This window comes from Acanthopagrus latus, chromosome 23 (assembly GCF_904848185.1).
Source record: "Acanthopagrus latus isolate v.2019 chromosome 23, fAcaLat1.1, whole genome shotgun sequence".
NCBI lineage: Eukaryota > Metazoa > Chordata > Actinopteri > Spariformes > Sparidae > Acanthopagrus > Acanthopagrus latus.
The window spans coordinates 7,931,486-7,951,670 of record NC_051061.1 but is presented as its reverse complement, the minus strand read 5'-3'; the positions used below and the strand labels follow the sequence as shown (position 1 = coordinate 7,951,670).

General features: G+C 41.6%; 3 protein-coding genes across 3 annotated transcripts in view; 1 reads left to right on the top strand and 2 right to left on the bottom strand.

Moving 5' to 3' along the window:
• On the bottom strand, positions 1–10,591 carry syngr3a (synaptogyrin 3a). The gene is made up of 4 exons (XM_037088255.1): positions 10,363–10,591; positions 7,283–7,517; positions 6,692–6,837; positions 1–5,122 (listed from the first exon to the last, which is right to left on the bottom strand). The coding sequence occupies exons 1-4, from the start codon at positions 10,462–10,464 to the stop codon at positions 4,913–4,915; spliced, it is 693 nt and encodes a 230-aa protein (XP_036944150.1). The 5' UTR covers positions 10,465–10,591; the 3' UTR covers positions 1–4,912.
• A 3,627-nt stretch (positions 10,592–14,218) lies between these two features.
• Positions 14,219–16,093, bottom strand: gfer (growth factor, augmenter of liver regeneration (ERV1 homolog, S. cerevisiae)). The gene is made up of 3 exons (XM_037089834.1): positions 15,859–16,093; positions 15,290–15,504; positions 14,219–14,966 (listed from the first exon to the last, which is right to left on the bottom strand). The coding sequence occupies exons 1-3, from the start codon at positions 16,069–16,071 to the stop codon at positions 14,804–14,806; spliced, it is 591 nt and encodes a 196-aa protein (XP_036945729.1). The 5' UTR covers positions 16,072–16,093; the 3' UTR covers positions 14,219–14,803.
• A 145-nt stretch (positions 16,094–16,238) lies between these two features.
• drg2 (developmentally regulated GTP binding protein 2) overlaps positions 16,239–20,185 on the top strand; it is a 4,339-nt gene continuing 392 nt past the window's right edge. The window contains exons 1-13 of the mRNA XM_037089833.1: positions 16,239–16,378; positions 16,591–16,683; positions 17,079–17,239; positions 17,371–17,460; positions 17,555–17,615; positions 17,800–17,890; positions 17,987–18,059; positions 18,481–18,571; positions 18,694–18,791; positions 19,022–19,098; positions 19,208–19,296; positions 19,389–19,447; positions 19,596–19,649. Of these exons, the coding sequence (XP_036945728.1) occupies positions 16,620–16,683; positions 17,079–17,239; positions 17,371–17,460; positions 17,555–17,615; positions 17,800–17,890; positions 17,987–18,059; positions 18,481–18,571; positions 18,694–18,791; positions 19,022–19,098; positions 19,208–19,296; positions 19,389–19,447; positions 19,596–19,649 (1,008 nt within the window). The 5' untranslated portion in view covers positions 16,239–16,378; positions 16,591–16,619. The remainder of the gene's footprint in view (positions 16,379–16,590; positions 16,684–17,078; positions 17,240–17,370; positions 17,461–17,554; positions 17,616–17,799; positions 17,891–17,986; positions 18,060–18,480; positions 18,572–18,693; positions 18,792–19,021; positions 19,099–19,207; positions 19,297–19,388; positions 19,448–19,595; positions 19,650–20,185) is intronic.

Genomic DNA, 20,185 nt, shown 5'->3' with positions numbered 1-20,185 from the left:
TCCAAAACATGTTTTCTTTTTTATTGGAGTGACGGTCAGACTGCAGTCCAGAGACATTCAGGTAATAGACAGTGACACACATCTCTGTACACGGCGTTTTTACACTGAAGAGGTCAAACACCTTCAGAACAGGAAGAAACATGTTAAAGGGGGAGCACGCTACAAAATCAATATTGACTTGTTTGTTGGTCGATGGGGAATAAAATTTTATTATCAATATTATGGGGGGAGATATCGTAACATCCATGCAATGTTTCATACTGGAGACCACACAAGTGATGGCACCAGCGTCACTACATATCATCACCTTTTATTATCTCAGTCTAACAAAACGACAGCATGATCACACATAACTTTGATTTCGGCATCGTCGGCCCCTTTAAGAGTGGTCAAACAAAGTATTTCCAACAAAGAATGCATTCTAGTTAATAAATAATCATCATTATTAATATTGTTTTTTTTTATTATTTTCAGTAGTACAGGACAAACCAGACCCTAGACAGCATCACACACAGGTTCCATTTACTTCAATAACGTACTGTATTTTACAATCAACCAATACCACGGTAGTGTACATGGGCCAGAGCACAAAACATAGAGAATGTTTGTATTATTATTATAATTTTTTTTTATCTACCACACAGATTGAAGAAGAGACTGAAGCACTGAGAACAATAATACAACCTGACCTGATAGTACTCCAAACTACTTAATAGTACCCCAATATTATCTAGTACCACCACCAATACCCCAGTCTCACTCATCCACAGTTAAAAAGATAACTAGCAGCCCGGTAATAATCAAGATTTCAAGGACTACACTAGTGGTTTTACATATTTTAGCACACTAATTTCCTTCCTTTCAAAAGAAACGGGCCTAATTTATCACTTTAAATATTTAGTTACTTGAATTGATCTTGAATTCAGCACGTGAATCGTGGACACCGCCACTAACAATGAAAACATTCACATAGAGGTGAGTGCAGCATGTAAATACATTTGATAAGCATAAATGGTATCAAAATTGGTGTTCAGGTCCAATAAGATTTTAAATTTGATTATAAAGTGTCACTTCAGTGTCAATTCACGTCTCGAGTCAAGCTTACATCCATATAATATAAGAATAAGCTAAGATTGCTTCTGGAGATAACTGGTAGGAATGTTCACACAGCTTGTAGGTAACTGACTATAACATGAAAAACCACAGCGTATAGTCCTTTACCTGCATCAAATGGACTTAATGCTCCCCGAGCGATACCTCCCAGGGTACCTGAAACCCGCCCAGTAATACTGCCAGCACCCAGCACCCTTTCCCGAACCACAGTACTTTTGTGTTACCCCTCATTTTTAAAATATAAACCCACTTTACCATGCACTCACTGCCAGACAGTCTGGGGAATAAAATGTCACAAAACATGAAATAAAATAAATCATACTTACAGGTAATTTTAGACTGAGTGATCTCAGCTCTGATTTATGGGACCAGATTGAAATTGTTTGAACCCTTTTTTGATACTCTACTTATCTGTTATCTACAGTAGATGACCCTTCTTATCTCTCATTGTACACTTTTTTGGACTCAACCTTGAACACGGAGCCTTACACTTTTTTAGCTGTCATTTTCTGTCGGTGTTGCTCCAGGCCCTGGATACTTGGGTCACGTTAAGGTTTCTATACAACAATACAAAGTAAAGAAAATGTGAGCATTCAACATCACAGAGGGAACAAAGAGCTGTTCGGCTGTGCGGTCGCATTTCTGACATTAAACTGTGATTAATGTCACACTTGAGGGAATCCTGTCAGCTGGCGAATCTCACTTTGCAAAACATGTTGACGTCAACTTAAGAATTACATAGTATTCAATATATAATGAGTTCTATACAACAATTTCATGCATTATTATCATGATTACTTTTTAAACTCTGTGGGCCACATGTGGCCACTGCTGCAGTGCCTCTGGTCTGCAGAGGGCGCTGTTTACACATCAGTTATAATAGTAGGCAAGGCATTCTACAGGTCAATTATATATATGTGTGTGTGTGTGTGTTTGTATTTGGCTCTGTTCATTAACAACAACAACAAAAAAAACCCTCTGAGATTTTTACTTTGTACTTTAGGTATCTTGAGAGGGACTCTGATAATATGTTTTATTTTGGGGAATTGATTCATTGGTGATTTCCTCCTCCATACTAAAACTTTGACAAACACATGTTCACGAAAATAACTTTTATGCACCACAAAGTTTCATCAGCTACACACATTCACACATTTCCACACAAACAGAAACCCACATATCTCTCATGCATGACGGCGACACACGTGCACATGGACACTTGCTGCACGAGGACGCACTCACATGCTCTCTCTCTCTCTCTGTCTCTCTCTCTCTCTCACACACACACACATACACAACAAAACTACAGATTTGTTGATCGCGAGTGTACGTGAATCACGACACAGACACTGTTACACACCGGCATGGTTGGGCATGGTTACTATTTACATCAGGGCCCTCAGTGACCCACATCCACCCAACCCTGTGCCTGTCACCATGGCAACAAATTCTGAACCCCCCCCCTTCAATGGCAGGATTGCAGGATCAATTAATTAGCCAGCTAGCGATCCTTAACATCCAACAAACTGACTTTTCTTTTGCCTGAGACACTGAATCCTCCAGTAACCTGACCTCCCTCACTGAATAAGAGCTTATCTGTTGCCCCCTCTGCTTTGTGATTACATTAAATCCTAGAGACACTAACAACATAGTAGCAACGTGGTAATCAGAAGACAGCAATAAGAACACAGGGCAGTTTGGCAGCTTCTAAAACGTAAACATAAACAGACCTGACTTACCCATGATCTCCCCAGTCACCCCAATTTACACACACAGCGCTCAACATAGAACACTGTCTCAAATAACGCACTGCATACATTCCCTGGTACCATGGATGGATTATTACACAACGGGCCCCTGGGCACAGAGGGGTGAGAGGCTACCCACGCCTGCTAGACAGAAGCTAGACCTCTGGATCCGAAGTGATGACCACGGTCACTTTGATTCTCTCTGCAGTTGTTCTGCATCCATTTGTTGATTTGAGCGTCTCTTTGTGGGTGTTTTGCGTCTCTTTGTAGTTGTCTCAATCAGTTGCCTTTCTGTGTCTCTTCACGGTCTTTTTCTGTCTCTTTGTTGTTGTTGTTTTGCATGTTTGCTGTTTTGTCTCTGTTGTCGTCTTGTTTCTAACGGCAGGCTTTTTTCGCTGATTTGTTGATTTTAGCATCTGTGTCTGTCTTGAGTCTCTTTGTAGTTGTTATATGTATCTTTTTAGTTATGTCTTTTTGTGTCTCTTTGTAGTTGTTTCTTTATGCAGGTGTTTTGCGCCATGGTGATGACTTTTAGCATCTCTAAGTAGCTGTCTTGTGTTTGTTTGTAGCTGTTTTTGTCTTTTTGTGTCTCTCTGGGGGTCTTTTTTGTGGTTGTTTTGTGGTGGTTACATGTCTCTTTGTAGCTGTTAGGGTTAGGGTTAGGGTGTGGTCATTTTCTTACTCTCTGTGGTCACGTTTGGCCTTTCCGACATGACAGCTAGTTCAAACAGAGGTTCTGGCCGAGCTGACCCCTGACCCCTTTGGCCTGTGCCCAGTAGGCCCATTCAACAATTCATCCATCCATACCTGGCACAGAAATATAACTGAACACTAAAAAGTGATTCACTGTGGATTTACGTTTCCCCAATTCTTAAGAAAAAACACTCTTGAATGACATGAAATAACCAGAATCATAGTGATTCAGCCATCATGTCGCTGTTTTTCTTTGAACGTGTTAAGGTAAGGATTCAAACCACATCAAGGAAGGCCAAAAACACTCGGAAAGATGCTGTAAAAGTTCCTTGACCAATACTACTTTTATTTAAAACTGTCAATTAACTTTTGAGGACGGAAAGCTCTCTCAGGTCTCTCACGTTAGACATACAGCCTCCTCCACGTCTTGCAAAATTCGCCAGTCAGATAAACGATTTCAATTTGGAAACTTGCCTGAGATTTGTTAGTACAATTCAAAGACTAGCATGTAATTTGAGACAGCGCCTACAATTGCTCTTATGTAGCGGTAACTATCCTACCTACAGTACAGTACATACCTACCTACAGACCTACATAAGAATGTGAGATATTGCACTTGGTCACAAAACATTGTCGTTGTTGTTTGTTTTTTTTTACAGCATGTGGAAATCTACTAAATTAAGTCACTGTCTGAGACACACAGTACAGTATGGCACTTAGTTGATGTCTAAGTTTGGAAAACATGCAGATTCAATACACATGATCGCTTTTAACTGCAGCAGGGAAAGATGAGGAAAGACCAGACCGTACTGTAGCTTGTAAAAAAAAAAAATAAAAAAAAACATTCCCCGTACTGTTTGGCATGAAAGGGGATTTTTGACACTTCAGTGAATGAAAAGAATAAGACGAAGGTGCTGTATGCGCGTGTCTTCTGCACTATTTTTAGTGCTCTAGTACTGCTTTGTGGTGGAGGCCAACTCACTTGTTGATCCCTTCATCTCCTTTTCCTCTTCGAAATAGTCTGAACACAACAAAGCAGCCTCTCCTTCTACATTCCCTCTTCTTGTTTTCTTTTTTTTTTAATCTCATCTGCTCTGATCCAAGGACACTAGTAGGAAATTGGGTTTGACATACAGGCCTAGAAAAAGTGCAGATAAAGCTGGAATGTTAAGGGGAACAAGAGGAGGAAACAAAGAAGAAGAGACCTTTTTTTTTTCTTTTCTTTTGACAATTATTGAAAACTCAGTCCAGATCAACACATAAACAACTGCAGGTGTAACATCACAGGAAGCAATTTGCTATCACCTTCCTCTCATCCCTCTCCTGACCTTTCTCTTGCAGCATCAGGTCTATCTTATCTAGTAGATGGGAACCTGGTATGTGGGCGCTGCGTTGCTCTCGGTGAACGGTGGACTCTGGTAGGTCTCTGTGGTCTCGGTGGTGCCGCCGACTGGCGAGTTGGAGGGGTATGGCTGCGTGGGCGCGCCGCCGTCCATGTGCTCCGTGGTGAACAGAGTCATGTCTGTGCCGAGCAGATACTTCTGGACCGCACGCACTGTTAGGCCAGCCTACGGGGGGGAGGCGAGGGGTGGAAAAGGTCAGAGAAAACAATTCCGGGCACTGTGGTAGAAAGCGGGCCATGGAAACCATGAAAGCTCAGTTTTCATAGACAGATATGAGTCGAGTGGCCACCTTTAAAGGGAAAGGTAACTGTGTCTGTAGAAATAAAGCTGACTTGGATTAATTGCTTTCTGGCAGAGAGTCAGAAGAGAGACTTGATATCATCTTCATGTCTGTCACTTAAAGGACCACTGTGTGGGATTTTGCGGCATCTAGCAGTGACGTCGCAGATTGCGTCAAACTGAAGACCCCCCTCACTTCACCATCCCCTACGGTGCAACAGCAAAAATGCAAAAAACAAACAAAAAAAAACAAACAAAAAAAAACATGAAAGGTCCTCTCCAGAGTGTGTTAAGTTTGTCTATTCTGGGCTACTGTAGAAAACATGGCGGTACAACATGGTAGACTGGAAGAGGACCTGCTCCCCTGGTAGATATAAAAAGCCTCATTCTAAATAACAAGAAAACACAGCGATTCTTCGTGTCAGGGGATCATTATTATACATCAATGAAAAAATAATTGTGAATATTATATTCCAACGCTGCCAATAGATCCCCCTAAACCAGACCCAGTGGGCTTTCAAATTAAAGACTACAGGTCTGGTTAGTTTAGCATAAAGACCAGGCCATAGAGAAAAAGCCTTCCTTCCTTTCTTCCTTTCTTTCTTTCTTTCTTTCTTTTTTTGGGCTGATTAACCAAACATGACAAAAAATGTTCATTTATGACAGTTAGAGGTGCCGGTTGGTCGATTTTGCTCATATTTGGAGGGAGTCAGAACAGCTTTTTCCAACTATTTCTAGTCCTTGTGCTACACTGCAGCTTGCTAAGGCTTGACAGACAAATATCAGTCAATCAATCTTCGTTTGTATTGCGCCGATTCACAGCAAAAGTTATCACGTGACACTTTCCAATTTGAGCAGGTCTTGTCCATACTCTTATATTAATTCATTTATACATGTGAGTGGTGTCAAACTTACCATCTAACTCTTCGCCAGAAAGCAAATAAGTGTATTTCCCAAAATGCAATGTAATGAATCCACCGAGCTTAACCAAAGGTGAGTGTAAATGTTGATAAGATGACGATGGCGCCTCCAAAAGCACAAGCCTCATGGATAACTAATGCACAGAAACATCTAGCAGGGTTCCAAAGATGCATGACCAGCTTCTCACCTTCGATTGAGTCAGAAAAGGATTACTGTCACTAGTTTGGCTCGAGGGTGGATTATCAAAGGGGCCTCCCAAGCACAGGCACAGGGGCCAGACTGGTGCCTCTAATCCAGATTCATTCGTTTGAAGTGTTATTAACTTCTCCTTTTTGGAAAGTCAGATTGCTCAGTCAGAAGAGGGGATGTCCTGATCATGGTGACTCGCCCATGTGCAATATACTGACATTGTTAAATTGCTTTACAACTCAAAGCCATTTTAATCAGCTGTTTTATACCATCAGCAACATTTACGTGTGTGTGTGTGTATGAGCATCTCTGTACGTATATGTCTGTGTGGCTGCATGTTCTCACCCAGGTGATTATGGAGAAGAAAGAGAAGGCGATCGCAGCCCGGGCTGCATCTGCACCCTGGTTGAGTGGCAGCTCATCGGCCGTGGTCCGAGACCACTGATTGGCCAGGAAGCAGAAACTTACAAAGTACAGGAAGGTCCAGAAACCTGCCAGAAAACCAGCAGAACAATCAGACTTTGTTACAGGAGGAAAAATAAGGTAATTTCCAAGATAGCTTTAGACATGAAACACAAGGTGCAGATGTGGTGTTCTCAACTCCCGACCCACAGTGCTTTGTTCCCTCTAGAAGTTAAAAAAACTCAGTCTCTGCTACCTTTTTACACAACATTACAGGTTTCACTTCTCTTGCTGTGTTGTGGTGCAACAAAGCAGTAAGCTGAAAGTCACCTGAAGCCATGTTGTGCTACATGTGGGGGATTTTTTTTTTGGGAAACCCAGCCTTTGATTCCGATCAAGCATTAAGGACATGTCCTACGGTTTGTTTCTAAACTTGTGTCTTGCACTTCCTGGCTCGTGGGAAGCTGCAAGAATTATGTCAAAAATAAAATAAAAACCTATTTCCGGCGATTCTGGACGTGATGGCCTGCTCACCCGAGAAGCCGATCTCAAGCATGATAGCCTTCTTCCTGTCTTTGACTGAGCTGATGGAGGAGAACTTGAAGTCGAGCAGGCCGAAGAAGGAGCACGCCAGCAGTCCCACCAGCCCCACGAACACGCCATAGTTGCAGGCGTCCGCGTTCTTGTTGAAGACACAGTGGAGACGCTCACTGCCAATGTTAACATAGCCCTCGTTCACAATGGAGGCAAAGACCACCAGGGAAAATATCTGCAGATGGGGGAAAGAGGCAGAGGAGATGGAATAAGAGATAAAGACCATGTAAATATGACAATCAACATATCTCCACCGTTCTTTCATTGCCGCCCTCACACAAACACTGTTGCAGCCTCGCTGGAGACAGGACCACTACTGGAGAGCGCCTCTTTGAGCGTGCTCGGACCAAAGGCATTAACCTAATTTCCTCTCTTTCTCTCTGACTGACTGAAGAGGTGGATGCTTCACTTCCCCTCAAGAATCGCACAGTCCCGAGGCGGTGTGTGCACCAAAAGAAGAAGTGTGATAAAGGTTTTTATAGCATTTATTATTATTTTTTCCCTTTTCTATTGGTTCACTTTTTAAAAAATTCTTTAGGTCTGATCTGAAGTTAATTGTATTTCTTCCTACCTCTGCTGTGGACTCACACACAGATCAGCTGACTAACTCTTGCTGGCAGTACAGGGCCATGTGACACACACACATGCAGACACGCACTCACACTTGGGGGGTTTGGGTCACATGATGGTGGAGGGACACACAATGGGATAATGCCGGGTCCACATTTTAAACTAATCACATGTGTGGATATAATCTGAGCAGAGAGACACTCAGGTGCTTTTAGCTAACCAGCATGATAAAGCTGCTTACATATGCGTGTCAAAGTGCTGCATCTCCAAATGGAAAATTCTACTAATTTCTTTGCATGATTTACACATATGAAAGCGTTACGTACAGAGAAAACTTGCAAAAAATGTTAAGCTCAAGTGCTCAATCGTTTCCCCTGCACTTGTCTCATGTGATTTACTACTGTGACCTTAAAAGGTGCACAATGCACTACATAGTGCCCCTTTAATCAGTGCACTTCTTGAAATCCGCTGTAGGATTTACAGTATGTAAAATTAGGGATGTCGGGTATTTTCTGCTGCTCATGTTTATAACCAATGATTTAAAAAGTCACTAAGTATGTTCACAAGTACTGTAATGATGCACCTTGTAACTTGTACTTGTAAGTTGTACTTTACTTGAGTCTTTCCAGTCTTTTTTTACTTCAGGAACAACTGGATTAAACTAATGTTGTGAAACTGAAAAAGCTCCACCCTTACCAGTTAAAGCACAAAATGGTTCTGATGCATTGTTGCAGCAATATAAATAATCTAATGATGTCATATATCAATACTTCAGTAACAGGAGACATTTTCTGCCAAAAAACTACATCTACTTTCTGTAGTATGAGTAAATTTTTTTGTAATGGAGTATTTTTACAGTTCTGGATTAGTACCCTAACTTAAAGGGTAACTCCACCCAATCGTTCCCACATTAGAGTGTGTTTACAGGTTTTGGGGAGTACTATTGCATGTGTGAAAAAAAAAACAGTATAAAGCTGTTTGTGGCTCCTGAGGAAGCTGCATGTAATCTAATAATTGCCTCCAGTGATGTCACTCAGAGGCTACATTGCACTGTGGGTAATGTAGGCACCAGGTTTTCAAAAGGAACGAAGAATGCATGGGATAAAGAGAGCTGATATCTCTGGATTGCTATGCTGATTTTGATCAATTCACAATGAATCCAACATTCAGTGGATAGGAGATTGCAATGCTAGATGCTAGCCTGCTTTCCAAAACGAGGCGCCTTCATTACCCACAATGCAACTAAGCCACCAAGTTTGTTTTTTTTCCCCCCCACATATGCAGTGTTACTCCTGAACACCTGTAAACACACTCTGACATGTAAAATTGGTGGCGTTACCCTTTAAGTAAAGCATCTGAGAGCTTCTTCCATGTCTGATTGCAGCTGCACAGATAAATATCAAGATGTGATGATGCAGAATCTATGTTTATAGAAGGTTTTCAGCTGCAGTGGGAAAAGGACAATTAAGCTTGAGAGCACATTAGTCTACATTGTTTTTGAAAGGATCGATGTGGGCTCTCGGCAGTGACGGTCCACATGCCCTGTGCAATGAGCCCATAATGTATGACAGAGCTCTGAAGTAAATGGCGCGTACATATTAATAGGTACACAATTAATACAGTTCCTACACTCACACTCATGAAACCAGAGACTAGTCAGGAGGACATCACTCCTTTCATTCCTTGGATAGCCTCCTCCTCGGTGTGCTCTCAGAGAAGACCTTCTCCGTGTCACCCAAAGGTGATGCGTTACATCAAGCGTCAGGGCACGACGCGTCTCCGTGGCCCTGCGTGCGTAATGGGGACCGCGGACCAATCACAGGTGGGATGACGGACGACGACCGTTTAGGGTAAATCAGCAAAATCATTAGCTGGAAATGGGATTGGCGATGTAAACGAAGAAGGTGCGTGTGGTAAATCGCTCGTTTTACTTTACAGATTACGTTTAGAAAAAAAAAAGAAAATAAGGAATAACAGGAAGGAGGGAGGCTGAGGGATGAATAGGTTATGGCTCTGCCTTTCTCATTTTTCTCCACAATCCAGGTCTACTGCACACCTTCGGTTGCATCTATAAACCAATAATAAAGCAGGGCTTATTAAAAATAGACGTAGGTGCTACTGCCCCAGAAAAACATCTGTATTGAAACCAATTTCATGGTCAGGGTGTCAGACACCGCCAGGCCCTGGTTACACCCTGTACGGCACATTTTCTCTGTAAAGACGCTCCGACAGACACACTCTGTCCGCGGTTTCCATTTTCACACCCCGCTCATCAATTATCGCTGGATTTCTGGGCTCTATATTTGCAGTGGGAACACGTCACGGGTCTCGCGCAGCAACGACAACAGAGAGGAACCCCCCCACCTCACACACACACACACACACACACACACACACACACATACACACATACATCCAAAACAGCAGTACCGGAAAAACCCCGCTCTCACCCAGGACAGCACTCTGAGGATGGTCTGCGGCTGTTTGGCGAAGGCTAACGGGTCGACAGTGGACCCGGCCCGGCCCGCTCCGAACGATCCCACTCCGTCCATCTTCTGCGGCTCTCTCTCGCTCTCTGTGCGCTCCTCGCGGCTCCACGCTCCCGGCTCCACGGCAGGACGGATGCGCTGCTGCTCTCCGCTGTAGGGACGGGTCCTGCGCGTACCCAGAGGCGCGCGGGCACGGCGCGCGCAAGGGAGCGTGCTCGGGGCCGACGTGCCCGCGCGGTGACAAGCCATTTAGACGCAATTTAATCACGCCAGTAGATCTGTCGTGGCTTGAACACACGGCAGCGTCGAACAAGCACTGGTCAGTTTAGTGATTTTTGACCTTTTTTTTTTTGTGCTTCCATAAAATAAATACAATACATTTACATGAATAATAATAATAGATGGCATCATTTAAAAAAACAAAAACAAAAAACAAACAAAAAAAGATAACTGACTGTCTCAATGAAAGATATCGACTGGGGTAGATTCAAGGTGGCATCGATAAGTTCAAATTTTTGCCTTATAGCTCTTTTGTCTCATTTTTTGTCTAAAAATATAGACCTGTGACTTTTTCTTTATATACATATCTTATTATTCATATTGACATTTTACAATATCTTTATAAGCCATTCTCTCAGGAACAGTAACTTTATTGTTTTTAGTAATGTCTCATGGCAAGATTCACAGCCTTATAGTTATAAAACATGGTGGAAATAGATTTTATTCTCCATGTAGACCTTTGATCAGAAAATTAAAATAAGAATACTGATGTTGGCTTTATCATATTTCTCTTTTGGAAATGTGCACAAATTGGACCATATTTAATTAGAAAAATGCTTTTTTCTGACTTAACATTTCAGAAAACGTAAAAGTACAAAAGAGTGATAGTTTTAATGTCAGAAATGGGGGTAGTTTTCTTCTATTAGTTAGAGAATGGACTGTTTTCACCTGTGGTGTTTTCACAGTACTTTAAAGGTCTGCTCCGGTGATTTAGTACTGTACAACCATGAAGACGAGCGATTCACAGGAGAAAGACTGCTCAAAATCGAAGCAGCAGAGGTCAAGATGTCCTGACTTTGAAGCACTATCACTGGATATTTCGCCATTATGCAATTTAATGGCATCTTTGGCAGTCATCCAAATGTTTCAAGCTCCATGGACTCAGTTCTAGTGCAGATTTTCTGACTTAAAAAATATGTATGTCTGAAGCCAAAATCAAAGATAACCTTGATTGTGGCCTTATCATTGTTTTTTCAGCTCCCCTCGGGGCCACAAACAACTTCATAGAACCTTTGTTCACATGCCGAGAGGTCAAATTCTACATTTCTTCAAGTGCAGTGTTCCTTCAAGGCAGGTCCTGCGTTACTGACTGCACTACTGTTTCTCCACACCACTTGTAAATTATAGAGACTGTATGGATGTTTGTCCTGTGGAGGGGGCCTTATGTCAAAATATACTGAATGGGTTTTATATGTGTGGTCACCAAACTCACTGTGCCAGTAATAGGAATGAATTGAATTGTCCCACATGAGGGAGTCTTCAAGAGCTCTTTTCCCTGATTACTGAAATAGGTGGAGAAAAAAAAACCTGTATACCACTCATGTGTAGCATCCTTAAATACTAATAACATAATAATCAAATCTCGCTAAGATTTTATGAAAAACAAACCCAAAGTGAACATAACCTCATTGTCCTCAACAGCAGACATGGGCCTGGAGCTACTATAGATGTTGGACTCCTACTACATAGGACAATAGACTGAGTGAAAACTCCTGCCTGAATCGTTCATCAGTCACAGACGTTGCAAAGTAATAAAATATGAAATGGAGTCTCATGATGATGCCTCTGCGCCAAATACCACAACACAGTATAGTCACAAGTCCCTTATCATGGGATATTTAATTATCACGGCCAACAATGAATATTTATCTGAACACTGAAGAGGCTCAGCCAATGAAATGAAAACCAGCGACTGTCCAGCAAATAAAGTCTACAATCTGGGTAAAAAGTCCGAGTGAGGATCTTCTTAGGCATTACTGCTGTATATCCTTGATTAACTTAGTGGAAACACCAACGTGTTCCAACTCATAAGAGACTTCATCAAGGCAACAAAATATATATTAAAAAAAATACTTCCCAAAATTTAGGCAATATTCTACATATAATCACATTATCTACTAATCTACTAATATCACATTATTATTATATAGTAAATACAATTAGTAAGTACTCACATAAAAGCAGTGATGGAATGTAACTAAGTGCATTTACTCAAGTACCTTACTTATGTCCAATCTTGAGGTACTTGTACTTTGCTTGAGTGTTTTCTGCTGCTTTATACTTCCACTCCATTAATGTTGGAGGCAACTATTGTTCTTTTACTCATTACAGTCGTATTCTAACTGTAGTTACATGTTACTTGTAAGAGCCAAATGAGTGCATGTTTGATTTAAACCATTTTATAGACAATCAGATAAACAGAAAACGCTGATTCCAATAGTCTGAAAAATGCTGAATATTGGATCAGATAATTGGTCTGGCCAGTAATCAGTCGTCTCATAGCAAACGGTATGTGCATACATATATATGTATAATCTACTTTTATTTGTTGATATTCATTCTTCATTCATTCTTTTTTTTTTTTTTACAGAAAGTTACTTTGGATCCTTAATTACAAATATTATCACTAAAAGTAATATTTTAACAAGATCTCTTTACTTTTACTCAAGTATAACTTTTAGGTACTTTATATAATGAGTAAAAGAGTAAAAGAAATGCCACAGTGTAAAAATACTCAAGTAAAAGTTCTGCATTGGAATGTTTACTTGAGTAAAAGTACATAGTGCATAGTGCAGGTATTAGGATCAAAATATACTTAAAGTACCAAAGTCAAAGTACTCATTCTGCAGACTTTCAGAATACAGCATTTTATGTTATTGAGTTATAATTATCAGTGCAATAATGTGTGAATTTTCCCCTGGGATCCATACAATTTTAGCCTACTCTATATTATATAAATTACATCAATCATCTGTATCTTTATTATTATTATTATTAAACTAAATCTGCGGAGGAACTAGTCACCACAGTTGTCAAATAGATGGCATTAAAAGTTGTTTTCTGAACTGTAGTGGAGTAAAGGTATAGAGTAGCAGGAAAGTGAAATACTCGAGCTGAGTATGACTACGTCAAAATTGTACTTGCACACAGTACTCGAGTAAATATTACTTCCCATCATTGGGAAAATGGCAAACTGGAGCTGCCATGGACAAGATCATGCACAGCCGGCTCGCACCACTAGAGGTCAGTCACAGTGTCTTGAGAATTGCATATTTTGTAAGTCGTTTTGAAAGGAGGAGAAAAAAAACTGTCATAAGAAAGAAAGTAGTCATAACCAGGGTGGAGGATGGAAATATATAAATACAGAAATGTTATAATACCATGATAACAGTCAAACAAATAGTAGCAGTGAAGCATCAGACTTAGTTCTGAGTGTGTTTGTGTGTGTCAGCTGGTTCCTTAAATAACAATATAGTGATCAGAAAGTTTATTAATAACACAAGGACAGATCAGGTCACATGCCAGGTTCTGGCCTCAAAGCACCTTGACTGGAGGGGAGAAGGAACTCACATGACACTTAGACCCGAGCGGGGGCAATTACCTATTAATCCACCAATCTGATGCCTATTTATTGTTAGTTTTCTTAATGACAAATGGCCAGAACATGTCCCCAGAGGCCAAAGTGGTTACAGATAGTTGTTTTTGTCCAACAAACACACAAAACATTCACATAAAACAGAAAAGCACAAGCAAATGATGATTTTTGAGAAACTGTAATCAACAAAATATATGTATTTTCAATTAATATAATCACGTATTTGATTAATTACACATCAGAACAACATAATTACTGTTTAAATATGCAAATAAATTAGCATACTCTCTGCAGGTGTACCACACACAAACTGAATGTGGTATGACAATGAAAAATCATTCAGTGATCATCACTTTGTAAGATGTGTATAAATGTATTTCTCTTTTAGCAGTGACAGCTGAGATGATGGCAATGATATAATACACATTTTTCACACATTCAAGAATGTGATAGTTAGTGTTTTTCTGGTTCATCAACAGACCATAGATGTACTGCGGTAACAGAAGAATCAGACTGGGTGTAGGTATATAAGATGACAAGAATCACTGAGAGGTTGAGTTAAACTCTGTCTTGGTTTTGACCTGAGAAACAGAGAGGAAGACTTTGTGTATTTGTCGATTTATTACCACATCAGTTGTATTTATCAACCACAAAACAAGAAAAGCCATCGAACAAGTACCACACATCTCTCCTCACACACATTTGCTCCAGAGTTTGCTTCCCACTCAAAGAACATTTCGCGCCAACTCAGTCACAGGAGCCATCTTTCCATCCATCTCTCCACCTCTCGTCCACGCGGGAGCAGTCGAACTTAGGCTTGCCCAGCCGGACGTTGACGTCGTTGTGGATACCACACAGCCACTGGGAGAGAGCGTGGCGACTCCTGGTGTCGGGCTGATTGGTTTTTAACCTGCGGAGAGGAAATAGTGCCTTTAGAAATGGCCTGCTCTTCGTCGTAAAACGAGGAAACGTGACAGCTGCAGATCTGTTTGCTTTCTTGAGCTCAAACCAAAGATGAGGAAAGAAAAGAACAGCGGCTGTGTAAAGAAGCAGGGACGCTGCAACTTTGAACAGAAATGTAAAGCAGGTGCACAGAAATACTTGATATATAAAGCATATTACAAATAACTGCTGAGATCACTTCAGTTTAAACACACATCTACTCCAAATTCAGATGCTACTGTATCTGATATGCGTCTGCATATTAGATCTAAAGCAGCACAGTGGTCTGACCTGCCCCTGAGGTCTTCTGCGCACTCCTCACAGGGGAAGAACTTGGAGAAAAGGTTGATGAACTGCCCCATCTCTTGCTGCTGGGTAGAAGACGGATGGTCGGGGTAATATGCTGCCATAGTGTGCAGGAAGGACCAGGTGTTGCGCCCCAACTCTTGCCTGTCCAGTGGACACTCTGGGTCTTGTTGTGGCTCTGACTCGGCAGCTTGGGTCTCCTGAAGAGTCACACAGATGTGGGTGTTCAGAGACAAGCAGCTGGCAATTCAAATAACTTATTTTCGCCCCTTGGGCTTTTGTATCAAATAACTGTGAGGATTATATTAAAGGTTTTGGATCAGATGAGGACACATGTCTCTGCACTGTGGCTCCAAAGGCCGCCTGGCACTACAGCATGAAACCCACCAGTAAACAAAGCTTTTCTGATAAAGCTTTAAGGAGAGCAACATTCAGGTATATCAAGTATATCAGCTCATAAACCATCTTCAAGTAAAGCCTCAAGACTGTAAAAGTAATAATCTAACAGATCCTCAGAAAAAAACAACTGTCAACCAGCCATGACCTCATGTCACCTGTACAGCAGCGGTTGTCTGTTTCTTCTGGACCTTCATCCACGATTTAAAGTCCGTACAAGCCCTGCACGGCTTCTTCTTCACACCCCCGGGCTGCTCCTGCTCTTTACCGGCACTCTCCTCCGGTGGTCGGCCGCCCACCGCGAACGGAAAACCTTCAAAACCTGGCGGGCTGGCGGCTTGTGATCCCCTCGGTCCTGTGGGCGCAGCCATGTTCGATATAAGCTAGTAACTCTGACCGAGCCGTAATGTCCACACACGTCAGGAACGTCGGGCGGGTGAAACGCAGTTACCTCGGACCGGACACATTACCGCTTTTTAAATATTTCATTCGACCGTGCGGACAGTGTCATGGTTACGCCGCACACTTCCCGGTTGGTGTCAGCGATGAGGGTAACGTTACGTGAGACAAAATGTGCGTAACTGTTGTTTCACCCGGACCTTTCATGCGCACGGACCGTGTTCCGGTTTGCGATGTCAGTCATCTGTGCATGCAGCGGAGTGTAGCATCTGTCAAAGTGTAAATTTCTATTTTTTTTAGACATTGTAAACTGTTGTCATTGTATTTGTTTTATGTGGATACAGTTTGTATCTACGTTTGGTGATGGCCAATTGTTTTTAATCCGTTTTGTCACCTGTTCAGTCCCACTGGTGGGCTGGTTAGCCGGGTGGCTAACAAAGCTAACAACTGTTGAGTGACACGTTTCTGTTCCTATTTTCTCTCCTTGGCAGTGTAGCTGTCGTCCAACTGAACGGGCACAATGGGGATCTTGGAGAAAATCGCGGAAATAGAGAGAGAAATCTCTCGAACACAGAAAAACAAAGGTGAGCGAGGAGCAGTCGCGGTGCTAACTATTAGCCACGCCATGAGCGAACTTGAAGCCAGCTGTGTGTGTGTGTGTGTGTGTGTGTGTGTGTGTGTGTGTGTGTTCGTGTTCGTTCCAGTGTCCTCTGTCCGTGTTGTGTTATTAAATTTCCAAATTCAAGTTGTTGCCTTATCTGACACTGTAAGATTGATGACAATACTCCATTGATATAGAATAAGAATTAAACCAAAACCCCAACATAGTGGTTATGGTGATGTTATAACTGAATAGAAACCTTGAAGTTATTACCTCAAGTTATTTTGGCGTCAGACACCTTCTTTTATTAGACTGACACCCTATGAGGTCATCAGACTTGTCAGACAGAGATTGTAATTGTTTTATTCTTTCCTCCAGCCACTGAATACCATCTGGGTTTGCTGAAGGCCAAGCTAGCCAAATACAGAGCTCAGCTCCTGGAGCCCTCCAAGTCAGCAGGGGCCAAAGGAGAGGGCTTCGATGTCATGAAGTCAGGGGATGCTCGTGTTGCTCTAATCGGTTTCCCCTCTGTGGGTAAGGTACGTAAACATGACAGGTAATAGGTTGTGTTTTCCAATGAAGACCTGGGACCAACAAAGGCACCAGAAAAATAAGTCTAAATATTCAAAATGTGTGCTCATCTAATTGAATCCCCTGTTATCTCCTGCAGTCCACTTTCCTCAGTTTGATGACATCAACAGCCAGCGAAGCTGCTTCTTATGAGTTCACTACCCTCACCTGCATACCCGGTGTCATAGAGGTACACACATTCACACTGTTGCATATCTGAACACTTGATGATCTAAATGGTTCCTAACAATGTGTCATTTACACTGTTTATATTTGCACTTCAGTACAAAGGAGCGAACATCCAGTTACTGGATCTGCCAGGAATCATTGAGGGAGCTGCCCAAGGTAAGCTTAGGCTTAGTGTTTTGCACAAGCTCAGAGTGAGCAGATATTGGAGAGCTGTAATATATCTGTCATATTACTATGATGTTACATCAGAGTTGTAAATGATTGACACACAATTAATGAATAAAATGAGAATCAAAACAAACCAAGTTGCTGTTTATGGATGCACTTTGATATATTATAGGAAAGGGAAGAGGTCGACAGGTCATTGCTGTTGCCAGGACAGCAGACGTCGTCATCATGATGTTAGATGCCACCAAAGGAGATGTTCAGAGGTGTGTGATGCCCAGCTTGTGTGTGTTAACAAGTCTAGGGGGTTTGAGGGGCAAGAGTATTTTCATCAACTAATTGTTGCGTTTTAATCTTTCTAGAGAACTTTTGGAGAAAGAGTTGGAGTCCGTGGGCATCAGACTCAACAGGCTAAAACCGAATATTTATTTCAAGGTACGTTTTCTGTTGGCAATTTTGAAAGTATGTATTATGAAAAGTTACATGGCAATTACAGTTACAATGGCACTATGAAGGCCTTCACAAAAAGATTTTGAAACTGCACTCGATTTTCCGTGTCTCTTCTCGAGCACAGATTTGCTTAGCCCAACTGCCAGTCAGAGTGGCTCCACGTGAAATTTTACATGCGCGGTTTTACAGCATCTGAAAAGCTGCCAGCAAGGGCCGAGTAGTGCCAACAGTGCAGTGCACGCAGCAAAAACTAGGGCAACAGCCACTCCGACGTTGCTAGACAGCCGACTGTTGGCCAGGTGTGGCCATTTATATGATTTTCAAAACATCCAAGCTAGCTTGTCATCGATAGAAATAAGTACACAGACTGTCATACAAAACAAATGTGTCATCTGTCTCTCTGTAGCCCAAGAAAGGTGGCGGCCTCTCCTACAACTCCACAGTTCCACTCACCCACTGCTCAGAGAAGCTTGTTCAGCTCATCCTTCACGAATACAGTATCCTTCACTCTGCCACTGTCAGAAGAGGCTGCATATTTCTGACTTTGCAGTCTTTTCTTCATGGGACTTGTTAATATGTCAATAGTTTTTGGTCGATTTCTTTAACTCCTTCTCCTCAGAAATCTTTAATGCGGAGGTTCTCTTCAGGGAGGACAGCACACCAGACGAGTTCATCGATGTCATCGTTGGGAACAGAGTTTACATGCCTTGCCTATATGTATGTTGGTACTTGCCAGCTGGGATGAGTCAAAGCCTCGTACTGCTGAGCTTTAACTGTTTGGAAGTCAGAGCTCAAAGATGTTTTTCATTTGTTAAGTGAAAACAGGAAAAATCCCTCTCACCATTTGTTGTTATGAGGTTTTGGCGAATCGCTTTCATTTGTCTGTTTCTTTAGCTCTTATACATTTGTTTGTCTTTTTCCCCTCATAATATTTGTGGCATTTGCAGGTGTACAATAAGGTGGATCAAATCTCCATTGAGGAGGTGGACCGCCTGGCTCGCAGACCTAACAGTGTTGTCATCAGGTCAGATATCAGAATGTGTTTGTGAATAATAGCCGTCTCGGTTTTTTCTATATGTTTGCATGAGTTCATCATGATCCACCCTCTTTTTTTGCCCACCTGCATATTTCAGCTGTGGGATGAAGTTGAACCTGGACTACCTTCTGGAGACGTTGTGGGAATACCTGGCTCTGATTTGCATTTATACGAAGAAAAGAGGAGGTATACACCTTTCCCTTCATGCAGTCAATGAGTCTGTCACATCCACAGAAATACATATCTTTTTCTAAATGAATTTCTCCATTTTCTATTAGAGCGCCCAGACTTTAGTGATGCCATCATTATGCGAAGAGGAGCAAGTGTAGAACATGTGGTAAGTAACACACACATGAATTCACATATATTCTGTTAATACCAAGATCAACATTTGTACATAAATACTAACACTACTGGGAGCAGCTTGCAGGATGCTCACTGTCTGATATGATTTCAAATATGTCCATTTTGCTTTTTCCTCACAGTGCCATCGAATCCACAGAACCTTAGTCGGTCAGTTCAAATACGCTCTGGTTTGGGTAAGTTCAAGTTTTCAGAGGCAGTGACCCTCAGGAACTTAACTCCTTGTCCTTGAACAAAACATACTTAGGTTACAATTCACCAACATTGTTCTATGAGTAGAATTTCCGTTTATTAATTCTGGAAAAATGGAGCACTAAACAGCTGGTAAAGGGGTCATGATTTTTGCTGCATATGACCATTAAGTTATTTAACAACAAAAGTGGCTGGACAACTGAACTACAAAACTGTGACATGTCAAGGGAAATTCTGTGAGAATGGGATTGGCATGAATATTCAATTACTCGATTTGGGATTCGGTATTCTTTTAAAAACTGTGATAAAATGGTGTGAAGGTATCACAATAGTAGGGAATACTTTAGGATCTTCGCTATGTGACATTATCAAAATTTGATTTCCACTGCTGCAGATCGTTTGTTTGTTACTACAAGAATCTTGTTGCTGGTCATGGCGATCATCAGTATCTTATTCTGCAATCTAGTTCAATATGTGGTGATTTACTTTATTTAAAACTCAAAAAGGAAAACACTGAACT

Coding starts and splice junctions, on each gene's coding strand:
- gfer (XM_037089834.1), bottom strand. CDS start 16,071: ATGGCTGCGCCCACAGGACCGAGGGGATCACAAGCCGCCAGCCCGCCA. Junction 15,505..15,858: donor AGACAACCGCTGCTGTACAG/GTGACATGAGGT, acceptor GTGACTCTTCAG/GAGACCCAAGCTGCCGAGTC. Junction 14,967..15,289: donor GCAGAAGACCTCAGGGGCAG/GTCAGACCACTG, acceptor TCCTCTCCGCAG/GTTAAAAACCAATCAGCCCG.
- syngr3a (XM_037088255.1), bottom strand. CDS start 10,464: ATGGACGGAGTGGGATCGTTCGGAGCGGGCCGGGCCGGGTCCACTGTC. Junction 7,518..10,362: donor TCCTCAGAGTGCTGTCCTGG/GTGAGAGCGGGG, acceptor CCCCATCTGCAG/ATATTTTCCCTGGTGGTCTT. Junction 5,123..6,691: donor TCTTCTCCATAATCACCTGG/GTGAGAACATGC, acceptor TCCCCCCCGTAG/GCTGGCCTAACAGTGCGTGC.